The sequence below is a fragment of the Caenorhabditis remanei genome, chromosome X (assembly GCF_010183535.1).
Source record: "Caenorhabditis remanei strain PX506 chromosome X, whole genome shotgun sequence".
NCBI lineage: Eukaryota > Metazoa > Nematoda > Chromadorea > Rhabditida > Rhabditidae > Caenorhabditis > Caenorhabditis remanei.
Genome location: NC_071333.1, coordinates 8,792,119 through 8,807,392, shown reverse-complemented (window position 1 = coordinate 8,807,392; position 15,274 = coordinate 8,792,119). Strand labels below are relative to the sequence as shown.

At 36.6% G+C, this 15,274-nt stretch overlaps 5 protein-coding genes across 5 annotated transcripts; 3 read left to right on the top strand and 2 right to left on the bottom strand.

The window, feature by feature from the left end:
- Window positions 1-3,272: 3,272 nt before the first annotated feature.
- On the top strand, window positions 3,273-3,866 carry GCK72_023714 (uncharacterized protein; the record flags this gene model as incomplete). The annotated part of the gene is made up of 4 exons (XM_003109748.2): window positions 3,273-3,362; window positions 3,416-3,490; window positions 3,543-3,674; window positions 3,726-3,866. The coding sequence occupies 4 exons, from the start codon at window positions 3,273-3,275 to the stop codon at window positions 3,864-3,866; spliced, it is 438 nt and encodes a 145-aa protein (XP_003109796.2).
- A 993-nt stretch (window positions 3,867-4,859) lies between these two features.
- On the bottom strand, window positions 4,860-5,398 carry GCK72_023713 (uncharacterized protein; the record flags this gene model as incomplete). The annotated part of the gene is made up of 3 exons (XM_003109619.2): window positions 4,860-5,015; window positions 5,065-5,187; window positions 5,270-5,398. 3 exons carry the CDS (start codon window positions 5,396-5,398, stop codon window positions 4,860-4,862), a joined length of 408 nt encoding a protein of 135 aa, XP_003109667.2.
- A 3,160-nt stretch (window positions 5,399-8,558) lies between these two features.
- On the bottom strand, window positions 8,559-14,941 carry GCK72_023710 (uncharacterized protein; the record flags this gene model as incomplete). Its single annotated transcript, XM_003109481.2, has 15 exons — window positions 8,559-8,617; window positions 8,663-8,786; window positions 8,833-8,989; window positions 9,036-9,077; window positions 11,253-11,359; window positions 11,407-11,502; window positions 11,552-11,629; window positions 13,530-13,791; window positions 13,842-13,924; window positions 13,972-14,133; window positions 14,178-14,288; window positions 14,336-14,389; window positions 14,438-14,595; window positions 14,647-14,757; window positions 14,806-14,941. The coding sequence occupies 15 exons, from the start codon at window positions 14,939-14,941 to the stop codon at window positions 8,559-8,561; spliced, it is 1,740 nt and encodes a 579-aa protein (XP_003109529.2).
- Window positions 10,310-11,129, top strand: GCK72_023712 (uncharacterized protein; the record flags this gene model as incomplete). The annotated part of the gene is made up of 3 exons (XM_003109614.2): window positions 10,310-10,457; window positions 10,665-10,773; window positions 10,820-11,129. The coding sequence occupies 3 exons, from the start codon at window positions 10,310-10,312 to the stop codon at window positions 11,127-11,129; spliced, it is 567 nt and encodes a 188-aa protein (XP_003109662.1).
- GCK72_023711 (uncharacterized protein) lies at window positions 13,037-13,348 on the top strand (the record flags this gene model as incomplete). The annotated part of the gene is made up of 2 exons (XM_053735516.1): window positions 13,037-13,090; window positions 13,184-13,348. The coding sequence occupies 2 exons, from the start codon at window positions 13,037-13,039 to the stop codon at window positions 13,346-13,348; spliced, it is 219 nt and encodes a 72-aa protein (XP_053579082.1).
- Window positions 14,942-15,274: the final 333 nt, after the last annotated feature.

Sequence of the window (15,274 nt, the reverse complement as noted above, 5' to 3'; positions counted from 1 at the left end):
ACAAATGGCCACCCTTCTTACCGTACAGAGAGAATGAGAGAGTATCGTTTAAAGAGACACAGAATGAATGATCACATTTTCATTTCCTAAAACAAAAAGATCATTTTTTGGAACCTTTATATTCAAAATATTTCTTGACGCATACTGTCAAAGATATTCAATTTCTGACCCGATCTATAGAAGAAAAACTATAAAATTTAACAAACTTTATAAAAAAAGACTTACATGTTGAATAATAGTGATAAGAGAACTTTATTTGAGGTGCATGCAACTCTATTGTTCAAAGGGTCCGTCGGAGTGCAACTCTATTAGAGGGGCAATTCAAATAAAGGGTGCACTTCTATTTTTGTCGACGAATTAGCCCGACCTCGATACCCAACTATCTCTCGAATTTGTTTGATTTCATTAGTTTTTTATGCCAAATTCATCGAACTTTCACGTAAAAAACTAAGAAAATTCTGAATTTGTTTAGCAAACTGTGTTTTTCAACATAAACATCTTGAATCATTAGCAGTTACTTTCTTTACTACGTTCTAGTATTCTGTTTTGCAACTAATATAAATTAATTTAGAAATTTAGAAAAAGAGAGAAGTCTATCTCACAAAAAATTCTTTACATTCTCTCAGACGACACAATATAACAAGCGTTGTTCACAGCGGAAGTGGGGAATGAGAGCATCTATCCTTTTGAGATATATCCATATGGTCATTTTAAAGCCACCGACTCTTCACTTTTCCTAAATTCAATTATTGAATAAAATGGTGTTTAAGGTTCATTAAAACCTATGTTATCTGATTATTAAATATTTATTTGACATCTTCTGAGTTGAAAACTAAATTAGCTAATTCCTTGTTTTTTATCCATTGTAAACAGTGTTTCAATAATTATACAATAAATTTAAAAATGGAAATGAAGTAACTTCCTTTTACATGCGTCAAAAATGTAGAATGAACAATTACTGGAGAACATGCAGGCCACCTTTGAGCACTCTTCTAATATACACCTTGTCCATTAGTCGTAGATGTTTAGAGAGATTAATGTGAAGAGACAACCGTTGGTCAGAGATTAGGCACAGAAACAATGTCTATCTGGAAAATTTCTGTTTTGAGCAAGACCTAGAAAGCAAGAAAACCAAATTTAAAATTTAAAACATTTCAATCCGATCAACTAGAGGGTCCAAAACGTCTAAATTGTCAGGTAGTAAGATTTTGTTGAAAATTAATTAAGCTTGTCCTCCGGAATAGCATCATATTTGTTGCTGAATTGATTAATTTTTTTAATGATAACTATTTTTCTTTTTTATCAAATAAAAACTCTGTCTCAGTTAGTGTTTTCTGTTACACTATGAGAAAGGCAAACCTGCAGGGAAGTCTAATGAGATACCTGCGTCAATGAACGAGATTATATCTCTCGCCTCGTTTGGATAAGGTACGCATTTACCTTGCCCAGAAGAGAGAGTAAGCTTTTATGTGGGGGTATGAATAGACGTGATGCATAAGCTAGAGAAAGAAAGGAAAGTAAGGAAACATAGTCATCTTTGTTGAATCTCCATGAAACTGATGTGACAGAATGTGTCACAGCCTGTATGAACTTGACAACATGAATTAATAACAAAACCAAAAACGGTTTTGTGTGTATTTTAACGACAGGTGATTTTTTCCAGACAGACTCTCTGAACGGAGTCAGAAACTGAATGCTCACTGCTGTGATAACAATAGTGATAATAATAACTTTTGACAATTTTCTGAGAAAAGACAAATGTAATAGATTTCTCAGTTTTTGTCTCATTTCTACTTGGAGACATAACAGTTGTTTGCACCTTGAAAATGAGACAGATCAAATTGATATAGAAGATACTGTCAAGGTCGTGTGTTCTTACATCGATAAAAACTACCTTTGTATGGCATATAAGTTCATTTCTTCTTTCTTTTCATTTCGATTTTTTCTTATTAGGTCAAAATAACTCTGGACTGCTTAGATTCTTCACAGTATTGAAAAAAAAACTTATTGTTTAATCTTGCGTTTTCAAAAACAAATTCTACCGTAATACAATTTTCATCGCTCTTTGAAAACATACAAAATTTGTTATGGATGGTGTTGGGTCTCCTTGTCGTACTCTCATTGTAGGATAATCCATTGCGAACAAAAATATCTTCACATTTTTGTGGTGAAGATATACGAATATTATGAAGTCTTCTGGGAGTTTTCACAGATAAACGAGTGTTATCTCTGTCAACCACCAGACCAGCTTCATTTCATTAAAAAAATGTTGTTATCGATAATTCCTGTTTGAGTGTTCTCTATGTGAAATGTAATCTGATCATATTGAGTATCTGAAACGGTAACTTTAAAAACATTGAGATGTGTCTAGTGAGCTGAATTATTTGAATAAACAGTTGTAGGTATGGAAACCTTCTGGTTCTTTTGAGGTCCCCCCAACTGTTCGAATAATAGAGGTTCCCTTCTAATTTAGGTGCCCCACTAATACAGTTTCATTCCTGCGATTTACACTTTTCGTTAATATCATTATTAGCTGACTCCGAACTATTCTCTCACAATTTTCTTTCAGCATTACTCTTGCTATAAACGTAGTTTGCTATGAAAAATTGAGGATATTCTCCATTTTTAGAATAATTTTTCAATGATTTCGTCATGAAAAGATATTGAGATCAAAAAAATTCGAGAGTTAGTTGGGTACCTAGGTCAAGCGAATTCGTCGGCAAAAAGTAGAGATGCCCGCTCTAAGTGCCTTTCTGATAAGGTGACCCTCTGACAGACCCTCTGAACAATGAAGCTGCATGAACCTCAAATAGAGCTGATCTGATAAACTCTCAACTCACAGTAAACGCTCTGCTTACGGTATATCAGATTTTCGCGAAATATTTTGTATAGCTAGAGCCCACAATATTCAAATCACCTTTTAAGTGTCAAAAAAGTTTAGCACTTGTGAAGAAAACTTCGGAAAAGTAGGTTTTTGTTTTTTATTTGAATTTAAGCAGGAAAAACATCATTTATCCAGAAACATTACTTCTAACATTATTACCAATTTTTCGGTACAGCAAATTGAATAAAAAAATTCGATTCCATCTACTACTCACTTAGGAACCGTCTAAACTTGACATTTCTCCACACTAGTATACACGCCTCTAGCTCATGTCATAGAGAACGCTAAAAAGCCCCACAAACAATGTCGTATTTTTCTTGAGCCACCCACAATCATTTCCTCCCCATTTTTGTTTTGCGTGAGCATTAAATTTTAGCAGCGAGCAAACATGCCGGTGGGTAACCAGTTAAGACAAGAGGCTCAACAAATCGAACCTCTTCAGGATATGTCTCGACGAGAGATAATACTACTTGTCACTGTGAGTTGTTCAATCGATGATAAACATTTTGAAAAGTAACACATACTGTTCAGAGTAAGGAACGGCGTCTTGTCGCACTTCTTCAGCAAACTCCGGCAACAGAAGTCATCATTTCTCGTCGTAGAAGGGTATTGATTTAATTAAAATTTAAAAGACCATTTTTACTTTTGGCTTTTTTAGGGAGCACGTTATCCTGATATTGTCGCAAACACTCAAAGTGCAGCTCTCAGAACAATAAGTTCTCGTTTGAGACAAATCGCAGATCTTCGGGCTATTAAAGAACTGGAGGACCTTTCCATCAGACAAATAATGGTGAGGAATATTACTTCTTGATTGATTATTGGATATCAGTATGATTTTCAGAAATACCACAATAAAATGTGTTCGATAATTCATCTGTACGAATTGTACAGAGAATTTGAGCATTGGATGGCTTTTACTTTGCCACGAGACCCGGAATATCAACTGCTCAACACGCATCTTTCCGAACGAGCCGCAGGATAACATCTACATTTGTCAAATAATATAATTATCTCTGATTTCAAATCGATGATAATGTTCAAAAATTGTACGTAATGAAAATAAAATTGAAGGTACCAAGATTCTTAACGTGGTAGCGCTATCTGAGCTTTATTCCGTCTTCACATCCCATTCCTTTACATAATTTACGGTATTTGATTTTTTGAAACACTCGGAAAACTTTCTCCGTTACTTTAGAAGGGAACAGATGGTAACGGAAGGAACAATAAGAAACGGTCTTCCCATGTGACGCAATGTGTTGCCACGGCGCAACGTTTGAGTGGCAAAAAGGGTTTTAGTTTTGACATTTCGTACTTGAACATTTTGGCGGTTTTCTTAAAAAGAACATCCGTTCTTTAATTGACAACTTTATTTGAGTGGTGTGAAAAAAATGCCGAAAAATCCACAAGAAAAGTTTGCGGTATCATAAATTTTCAGCTTATTCAAGTACACAACTACAAATCTCTACGCTTCTTTAATTGGATTTTATCCGTTTTATTCATTAAGCCTCGTGTGCAGACGAAAGGAATACGATCGGGTATTGATGACTCGTGTACAATAACTGCGTAGGAACGAGCACATGACGAGAGTGGTAATTGAAAGGCGAGTGGTTAGAGATGACAGATCATTCATGAGTCTACAACTATTTTTATGGCACTGGGAAGGGCCCTGGCACCTCTATTCCATTACTCGCGAACACCCGCAGACCGGTCACTCTTTGAGTAAACAACTCGAGAAAAGAGGAAAAAACGAGGAATCAATATTTTTGATTTAGAGTTTTATTAACATTACTTGGTTCCAAATTGCGAACTTTGTAAGTTGGACACGGCGAAAAGCAGGAAAGAAGTGATGGGAAAGTACACAACTATTCACAAGGATACAATTGTAGACAAAAGACAAGATGGATTTCAACTGGCAAAGTACACGATGGAAATGGAATTGGAATACAATTGAAGCTATAATAATAATTCCCATCTACTACCCAGCAGCGATGGATCTGCGAACATCTTCTTCGGTCACGACTTCGTTTCTACGCTGAGCTGCTTCGTCGATGAGACGCTTCTGGCGATGTGGGAACGTCTTGACGATGGTCTTGATCTCCTCAGTCACAATTTCGAGATGCGCGGTGAGCTTCTGAAATGAAAAAGAAATTGGACTAAAAAGAGTACCAGACGAGAACTACCTTAGCACCACAAACGTTGTTCTCGTTGACATTGTTTTCAAACTGCTCAGAACCACGGAGGTATGCGTTGGCTTTTCCCAAAACTTCTCTGAAGTTGTTGATTTCAATACCGTAGCCTTTGACCTGAAATGACACAGTCTTGCACAAAATGCTATTAAGATCAATGTTATTATAATTTTGACAAGTTGCATTCTGTTGGACTTACCGTTTCAGCCAAAGAGCGCATGCTGTTCTGAATGTCAGTTTTGGCGTTAACCATGTTGCAGACAGCGTAATGAATCTCGTTCATCATGTACTTTCGGAGAACGATTGGAACTTGAGCGACCGATCTCATCCTCAAGAAAGTAAAATGAAAAAACCGCGATGAGGAATGAGGAGAAATGAGGAAAAATGAGGAGAAGTGAAACAAAAGATGCATACAGTTAGAGAGGAAAAATAGGAGGGGCGATGCTCTCTGCATCTCCGTTATTTGTGTGATGCCTCTGCTTCTCCTCTCGTTCGACTCGGAGTGACGAACATTTAGAGAAGGAGGAGAGAAAAAAAGATGAAAAACTGTTCAACGGTTTGAAGAACACTTTTATACGGTAGAAAAGAACTTCTGTTCATTTCGGAAAAATCATGAAAAAATCGATTTGTGCATCTGAATATAGGAGTCTTCTTCAGAAAAAAATAGTGCACACAGATATGTGCACTTCATTTCATAAAACGCATTAAATCTCGGCAGAAAATATGGGGAGCAGCTGATCCCTTGAAAAGCCAAATGAGGATGCAACCCCAAAAGAGAGTGTTCTTTTTTTCGCACCCATTCAGAAAAGGACAAAGACGCTCCAGTGCCGGAAATTGGATTTTTCGCCGAAAAAAAAACTACTGCAACTCATTAGGCCATTTAAAGTACTCAGTGCGCGTTTTATGGAACTTCTGTATGAAGTGCAAGCGACAAATCAGAGCTGCTTCGAATGAGGGAGTAAACTCAACTCTTATCATCTGTAACCAATCATTTGTCAAAAAATGTTTTTGGTTTCTGGGAAACACAAGAAGCAAAACAGAACCTTTTTGCAAGACCCCGGTCCATGGTATTCAATCAAAAGTGATGACTAATCGCAATATTCTATCAGAAACAATTTCCCGCCGGCTTTGATTGTTCCGGTCTGCTCAAAGTTCATAACCTGACGCACCTAGCTAACTAATAGTTGATTGCTTTTTTTCTATTTCAGAACATCAAATGAAATATTTAGTTGAAGGAAACCGCGTTTGTTGTGAGAGCTCTTCTACTTGGTTGTGAAAGAAAATCATTCTTAGTCCCTTGATAACATTTTTTTTCTAGCCCCAAAATATGGAAGCTGTGGAGTTATCATCATAACAATTAGACAAGGTAAAAAAATCTACCTTGAAATAAAAACAAGCGCTTCGAAAATACAAGTGTTCGTTGGTAAGAGAGAATGAAAAAGAGAGAAAGAGAGCGTTTCTAAGGAAAGGGGGATGGCAGATGTTATGAGTGAAATGGACAATGAGATTGTTGCCTTCTCCCACACGACGTCTACCCCCACTGTTTTCGCCCAATTTCTCTATCATTTTTTCTCTGTTTGTTTAACAGTCAGTTTTTCGAACATTGTTTCTTGGCGCGGAAATTTGAATACGTTCGAAGGGGGGAGGGACTTTTGATCATTGATCAGATCGATAAAACCGACCAGAGATGCAGAATGAGAAACAAAACATAGAAATATGACTAACAGGAAAAATGATGAGAGCGGTTTGCTGAAATCGAATGATTTCCGTGAAAGAGAGACTGATGGGAATCCAGAATGAGTGGAAAGTATTTGAACAAATCGTATGAAAGTGAACGGCTTGAAATATTCGAGATGATCACAAAAAAGGTTAATCCCATCAATAAACTGCTGGAATTGAAATCTAGAGTTTATTAATTTGACGTCAGGAAGCACCTGCTTTTTTTCAGGTGATAGTGTTTCAATTTTCTGCTCAGTGAACTAGATCGGCTTTATGGTCTAGACTTTGCCATGTTTTGACCACCTTAGAAGACAACGGAAGGGTGGCGTGATGTGGATCGCCAGATACGATTTGTAACTGACAAACCATGAAAACAAATTTCTTGCTCTCAGAAAAAAATGGTACGACAGAGAAAAAAACCCCTCTTGTTTGAAATGTGATGAATGAGTCGGGTTGCGTTCAATTTGGTGACTAACGGGCCGTTTTTGCCCTTTTCTCACTCAATCTTCTTCTCGCACATTTGAGAAGGCGTTTTTGAACGGAATAATTCAAATATGTAGAAAGAAAGACAATATTCAAATTAGGCATCATTTTCATTGACTGCAATAAGAAAGAAAATAGTGTTCTAATAGAGAAAGCAATGCATGTGCCGGAAAAAGGGAGAAATGTAAAAAAAGTAATACAACTAATGTGTTCGATACCCAACTCAACAGAAGTAAACTCGATGATATCTTTTTATATGCATAACCTTACTTTCAAGTTTCTAAACGTCATCAAGCAAATGAATTCTTTTGAATTGTGAATTGAATTGAAATAAAAGCGCGTATAAAAACGTGTGGACCTCCCATAAAGAAAACGGGTGCTTAGCAATGAAGGCAGAGGCTGAACAAAAATAAAAGAGCCAGAAACGGCATATCGGCTCTCAAAGACTGGATTACTGGAATTGAGTGTGAAATATGCAATATGGCAGGAGTATTGGGCGCTCTGGAATTTTCGTGAGCAGAAAATCAAATCAGAAAAAAATACAAACGAGCCAAGTCAGCTGGCACGAAAGTCCATTTATATTGGTACGAGATTGAAATACATGTTGTTAGAAATGTATCAGACACACGAAAGAGTTCATGTGTACTGGTAATGCCCGTCAAATGTAGAAAATAATCCAGGATTCAGGATTCTGTCTCCTGAAGTCAGACTCATTATTGAAATGTTTGGAGTTCACTCCGACAAAAGTTCTAAACATGTAGTAGAGCATTTGAACATGTAGAAAATGAAACAACCTTACTATAGTATTTTTCAAAGTACAGAAAGCCTGCAATAGAGATATTATCTTTTATTTTCGAGCCTGAGACTATGAGTCCTACATTAAAATTCAACAGTTTCTCTTCTCACGGCATTTTTAACCATTTTGAGCCCGAATTTGAGCACAATTTTAAGCACGAATTTTGCCTAACGTAGTGCGCTGCTAAGTCAACTGATTCTTTGATTCAAATTCAATAAACTGTTTTCCCTAATAGAAGCTCACATTCCCATGCGCTGACAAACAGGTTTTTTACTTTGTAATTAGAACTTTGTATATAGTTCTAGAACTTATAATATTTATAGATTTTCCAAGAAAAAAAACAAATTTGGAGAGTGTATAGTGAATGAAAAAGTTGTGCACAACATGAAAAAGATGAGAGGAGATCATGCATAAGTTGGTCAACCACAGAGTGATATGCTTTTAAATCAGATAGGAATAACTGCTGATCAGAACTCTGACGCCATTTTCTTCATGATTCGAAAAGATTATCCGTATTCGGGACTCCGCTTAGGAAGGACGAGACGTTTTCTGTAAAGCTGAAAATAGAAAAAGTATCGGAGTGACGTCACTTACCACTTGGATCTCTTATTTTTAAAATAATGTGTTTTGCTTTCAGTTCCTGACTAATTTTAATCAATGTATTTGCACCAGAAAGATCAATATTGGAAACTCCACGCATGTCGAAAATCAGAACTCTCTGAATGAAAATAAAATGGAAGAAAGTCTTGAGAGATATCACAAACCTCCCTAACTTTTTCTGGCAACATTGGAATATTTTCCGCCTGCTCCTGCAAAGCTTGTTCTCCAGTCAAGTCTGCCACTATTTTATGAACTTTCTTTTCAAATCGCTCGCAATTGAAATAGAAAAGTGACGATGCAAAAAAGAGCACACTCGTTTCTCTGCAAAAAATAAATTGAACTCTCCATATGACACATTTTTGTATACCCAGACTCGCACTCATCATTTTCCAGAAGTGTAGGACTTGATCTGCAAGAAGAGATCATAAATTTGAATCACAAACATAATTTCATTGAACTACTCAGAAGACCATGGTCAACGCTGAACAAACGCATGGACGAGAGGCTAGTCGACCGACGTGCGCAACCAGACACAAGTGCCAGGAGAACCTGTAGAGGGGTGCACAACACACGCGAGAAACATTCGAGTATCTTGTTCCGGATTTACGAGCAAATGCCAAACACACATCGGGGCTATTGTATTGTGCCATTGGACGGCAGTGATTGAAAACGCGATCTGTCTCGTTTCCATGTAAGACAGTGTTCGTTTTTTGAGTTTTGTTCTATGCTCTTTTTGAGAGAAAGTTTCTTAGATTAGTGCAACTTTGTGATGTTTATTAAATGTAGATATTTTGTTTTAAAAAAAAGTCTTTAATTGTGCAATATTTCTCAGTAACACAGTTGACACAAGACATTCAATCAGGTAGCTGATAAATCCTCAACCTTGATCAAAATGATAAAAAAATGTTTTTCGTTCTTTTTGATTAAATCCTGACTAGTAATTTTTCTAACTATTACTCTTTTTGGGTACTTTTTTAAGTTCACATAATTTCTATTTTCCTGGAGAAAAGATACCCTGGCTTTGAATCAGGTGACAACTGGGCCACCCTGTTTGAAACAGATTGCTTGTGTTTACTTTTGTGTTTTTGTGTGTCAATGAAATGACCACCCAGTGCACTCTGGCCTTTTGATTTCTCAAATTGCAACAATAGTGTTTGAAGGTACAACAAATGTTTTTTTGTTTTCTTCCGAACTACTTTCCAACATTTTTTCTTTCATAGGAAATGAGTCAATATCTAGACAGTCGTAGTTTTTTCACACTTTTCCCGTCTCAATTTCACGGTCAATTTTAATCTGAGATCCTATTCAAAAAACATGTTTGGAGCATCAGTGCTTCCAATTCGCAAAACCGTCCGGCAAAAGTGTTCATCAAATTTGTGATGGTGAGAAAATCAGGAAGGTCAATAGAACTCAGTGGCTGACTATTTGCATTAAAATCTCCAGAGAAAGAAGATTCTGAACTCAAAACGAGAAAAACGATCGGTCTGGCGGTGCTGGTTGATTCATTCTCGGTTTTTCGTTTTATCACGCTGTGATTAATACTAACAGCTGTACTCTTTCACAAAGATACATGTCGTGTGTTGTAAAAAATTGACATCTAGACTATAGCTTCTCCAATATCAGTCAACTCAGTTTTTCAGAATGAGAACCTTGGCTTTGCTGTTTGTACTTTTCCTATCGCCAATATATTGTTCTGCTGGATATTATAATGGTGCAAAATGGCATTGTGGGATCAATCGGTTGACAGAAACAATTTCGGAGTGGCTGGCAAAACCATTTGATTATCACGGTGAGTATTTGTCATTCAATTTATTTGAAGGATGCTGCCTAATAGTGTGAGCATGACTCGAAACGAACTAAAATTATGATTTGAGTAATCTCAAATTGTTTTTAGATATCGGATTTGAAATGATGAATCTTGTCTAGTCAAATTATACAATGAAATTTTCAAAGCCAGTTATCCTAGTAGCCAAACGGTTCAAGTTAAGATTTTCAGGAGTGAACCAGTGCTGTCATGCTCACGATGAACATTACTATCATCACACACTTTCTAGGGAAGATGCGGATAGAGTGTTCTGTGACTGTTTGGACCAAAACACTAACTGGTAAGTATCAATTACCCAAAAAAAGCTTTGAATTCTCAACATTCAGGTTTGTCCGCAACCTAGTCGAGCCAATTTTCTGCAAATCCGTTCAAACGTATGCAATTTGGCAAAAATTCACAAATCAGGATCCTTGGTCGGCTCCCTATACAACAGAAGCTCCTACTACGACTACTCAGTCTACACTAAATTACTACTTGGAGCTTCTCCGTCAACGTGAAAGAGAATATGAATTAAGGCAGCAGGAAGAAGCGAGAAGACGAGAAGAGATGGAAAGAGAGAATGAGAAGTTCCGGCAGGAATGGAATCTTTTCCAACAACTTAGAAAGCAAAAAGCAAAGTTTGAATGGAACTACTAATATGTATCAATATTTATATTTTTTCTCGGTTGCCATCTTGGTCTGGTTCCATGAACTGGTAGTTTTTCTTATTTACGCAGCACTTACTGTTTCTTCTTCACATAATTCTCTATCCCTCCTTACCTCTGTATTCTTAGAATAGAAAACAATATTGCTGAGACTGTTCCAATTAATAGACCTGGGACAACATCTAGAAACGCTGTTGAGAAGAACGTGATTGAGAATATTGCCTGAATTTGTCTACTTCTCATATAGTTTTTTTTTATTTCAAACTCACCCAATCATATTTAGAAACTTTCCAAAGAGTCACAAAGTTTTGAAGGTGTAGGAACATTCCTCGCAGTGCAACAATAACAATGCATGAGAGGAAACACTGAAAATAATTTATAATTAATTAATATATTATATTTTAAAACAATTACCGTTGGCAAATGCTCCAAGAGTGGTCCAATGAAAAAAAGAACCAATGTCAATACCGATGCTGCAAATATTGCTGAGATCTGAAAAACAAATTACCTACTTAATTCATATCATATTGTATTGAACCTTCTATTTTATTTATCTTCCTTTCCCTCGTTTTTTTTATTGTATGAACATGACACTTTACATTTTTAAAGATTTGTACCCATTTCAACTTTCATTTGTCTCAAATATATTTTCATGACCTATAATTATGAATAAAAAAACAGAAACCTCTGGTGCCAGTATGTCATCATTAATTTTTAGTATGGTTGCGCCAAAGACAGGAGCCGAAAGGATCAATTTTTCTTTATTCAAAAAATTATTTGACTTTTTGGTAAAGAAGATTGCTTTGATGTCATCAACACATAGATCATCGGGATGAGATGTTTTGTCTAAAAGCAGAGAAAAAAGTGGAGAAATCCGGATTATTCTCTTCTGCTTGAACTAGAGATGACAACCTCTCATTCTGATAGGCTTATGTGCATTTTTCTGATCTTTCAGTATTCATCACTGTCAAAAACAGTTACATTTCTTTTATGATCATAATGATCATTGAGGAAAAAAAATTTCAAAATACTGTCAGAAAACTAGAAATTATAGCAACATTTAAAAAAAAATTCATAATATCTTTTTTGATTTAGGTGATTTATTTTTAATTTTCTGAACTTTAACTGTTTTTCACACTATTAAATATAAACAATGTCGAAAACTCACTGTTCTATTAATTCATGAAAATAAACCAAAACGATAGTTTCAGTAATCAGTTTTCAAGTAAATAGGAAAAAATAGAGATTTCATTTCATAGGGACGGCTGACATAGTTTCAAATGCAATCGCGCTCCATTAAGAAACGTCCTTGCTTCTCTCTTCTTTGGAAACCGCGCGAAATACCGAAATTGAATAATAGTCATCAACAGGTGCTCTGTTTTCAACCCACTCTGATCTCCTTTTTTTTATAAGTTGCTGTCGCAAAAACGATCCAACTTGGTTATTACATTTTAAGATATTAGTTCTCTATAGTCACGCATACCTCAAATTCTGAGAATTCTAAGTTCCGCAAGTTTTCTCCAATAAATTTAGTTCCCCATTCCATTATTGTTTCTTCTTCCTCAAAAAATGCATTCGTTCTTTTAATCTCCTTTCCTCCCCCTCATATAATCAAAGTGCACCTCAGAAGACCGTCTCCCACATGAAAAGAAAACAAATTCCAGAGTTTTCCTCTCCAGTTCCTTGTTGCTACTGAAATGCGGGCGCTCTAATGGACTTTTATCATTTGCTGGTCTTTTCTCTAACTCTCCAACGATCGACTTTCGGTCATTTCAGCCATTGATTTCATTTGTGTTTTCGTCATATAGCCCTCTCTTCCCCACTGATTCATTATCATTCCAGGTGTCATCTCATTTGCATCACCATTGTTCTCATCTGCCGTCGATCGACACAATCATCATGATCTATACGAGTTTGAAGCAACACTCATTCGAGCCACGTTACAAAGAACTGGTAAGTTGACGACTTCTCTAGATTTTCATTTTAGTTTGAACTCATCAGTCGGATGCGCTAAACTACTTAACCCTGATAATAATCCATTTCCAGACAATTGACGCCAGGATGTTCTCCTCATTAAAATCACTCTTCTGCTGCTTTAACGTCCGTCGTGTCTACCAGTCTGTGATTCAGGATCAAGCTGAATCCAACAACCACCGTGACGTCTTCTACCCCAGCAATGCTCCAGTCGGACCACTCTATGTCTACGGCTAAGTCACATTCTCCATTCCACTAATTTCAAGTTTCCTAAGTTTTCTTTGTTTTTTCCGAACTATTCCCATCATATTTTTCACGGTTTTCAAAACGACCCCAACGATTTTTTGCACCGAACGAATTTTTAAAATAAAAACTCCTTGTGAAAAAAACTCCTTGTGAATCAGAAAAAATCTCTCACCTGTGTTTTGGTTCCTGCATTATCATTGATTAAAGTTCTAGCCAAAGCTGTGGAAGCAGGCCAACAAGGAAACATTGAACAGAAGGAAGCAACTATTCCAAGAGCAAAAAATTCTTGTCTGACATCTATAACGTAATTGTGCTTCTTGGCTATTACTTTTCCCATGGATACTGTAACTACCACCGAGACAATTGCTATAGCCACAGCGTCACCAATCACTTTCCAGAATAATTTCACATCTGGCACCGCTGGTGATGGAAATCTAGAGAAGAAATAATTGGCTTGCTTTCATTTTTTACATCAAGAAATTACCCAGTAGGAATGTGTCCAACAATCTTCACATGATAATTCGTATTGACCGCAAAGAAACTCGAGACAGCTGTTCCCACGACAATCTGAACAAAAAGTCTTTTGTTATCATTCTCATTGTCTAGACACTCACTAAGAAAAGATCATAAGGTATTGGAATTCGAGTCTTGGCACATAAAGCTGGGGTGAGGTGATATTTCGCAATATACAAAATTAGGATGGCCACAATAGAAGCTGTCAAAGTGATCTTGTTCACTTTATCTTCCAGTATTGCGTTTATCAAATCAGTATAGATCTAAAAACTTCAATGGTAAAGTGTAAAAGATTGAGAATTCTCACATAAAAAAGTTTTCCTATTCCAGTATGACGTGGCAATGCGACTCCGAGAATTTTATTCAGTTGAGCTGTCAAAACGTGTACTGCTGCGCCTGTCGTAAAACCCAGAATGATCTGAAAAAAAGAAACTACTAATAAGACCATACAACACATTATCAAACCTGGTCCGATAAATATGAAATGAGATAATCCGCTTTGACGAGACCCATGATGATCTAAAATTTAAGATGAAGGGATCAAATTTAACTTTCTCCAGAACTCACTTGAATTATGCCTATGGCCAACCCCAATGACTTCACAACATCCACCGAAATTCCTTCAATTTCTGCTTTGGTCAAGTTCGACCCGCTGCTTGCCACGAGTTCTTGGGTTACTCGTAAATTACACGACCCGCACATCAAACTGACCACCGCAAATACACCTGGAATATGATGTTAGTTTACGTCTCGCTTCTTTAATAAAAACGACTGACCTAGAGAAACGTGTCTGCTCGTTCCAAAAAACATATAGATGAGAGATGGGAAAAGAGAGGTATACAATCCATAGACTGGTTTCAAACCGACTAATGAAGCGTATGCCATACCTAAAAATTCCGATATTCAGATTTTTCAAATACTTTGGCTCCACCAACCCTGTGGAACGTGAAGTATTCCAACTGTGATGCCACCAATGATGTCATTAATCAGATTCTGCTTTACATCATAACTTGGTAACCACTTTGTGATGGGTATGAAGTTCTTCCATCCCGGACCTTCTTCCTTTTTCATTTCTAAAATGGATGAGAATATGATTTCCAGTGATTAGAGAAAGAAAAAAGACAGCGCAGAAAAAAATCATAAGAGAAATGCAAACTGATGTGTGATAAATAGTGTGTTGAAAGCAGAGATAGAGTAGTTGAAAGAAGATATGCTTGTGGTGAGCTCCAGCTCCGCTTAGACTCAGCACACAACATGAAAAAACCAACGAATTGATTTTTTTGCAAACAATTTGCTGCTGCTCTTCCTTTTGTCTGGTGGAAAAAGTTTCAACAATAGAAAAATAAATGATGCCAACGACCTTTGAAAGTTGAGAAGCAAGGAATGAATAGCGTCTATGAGAAT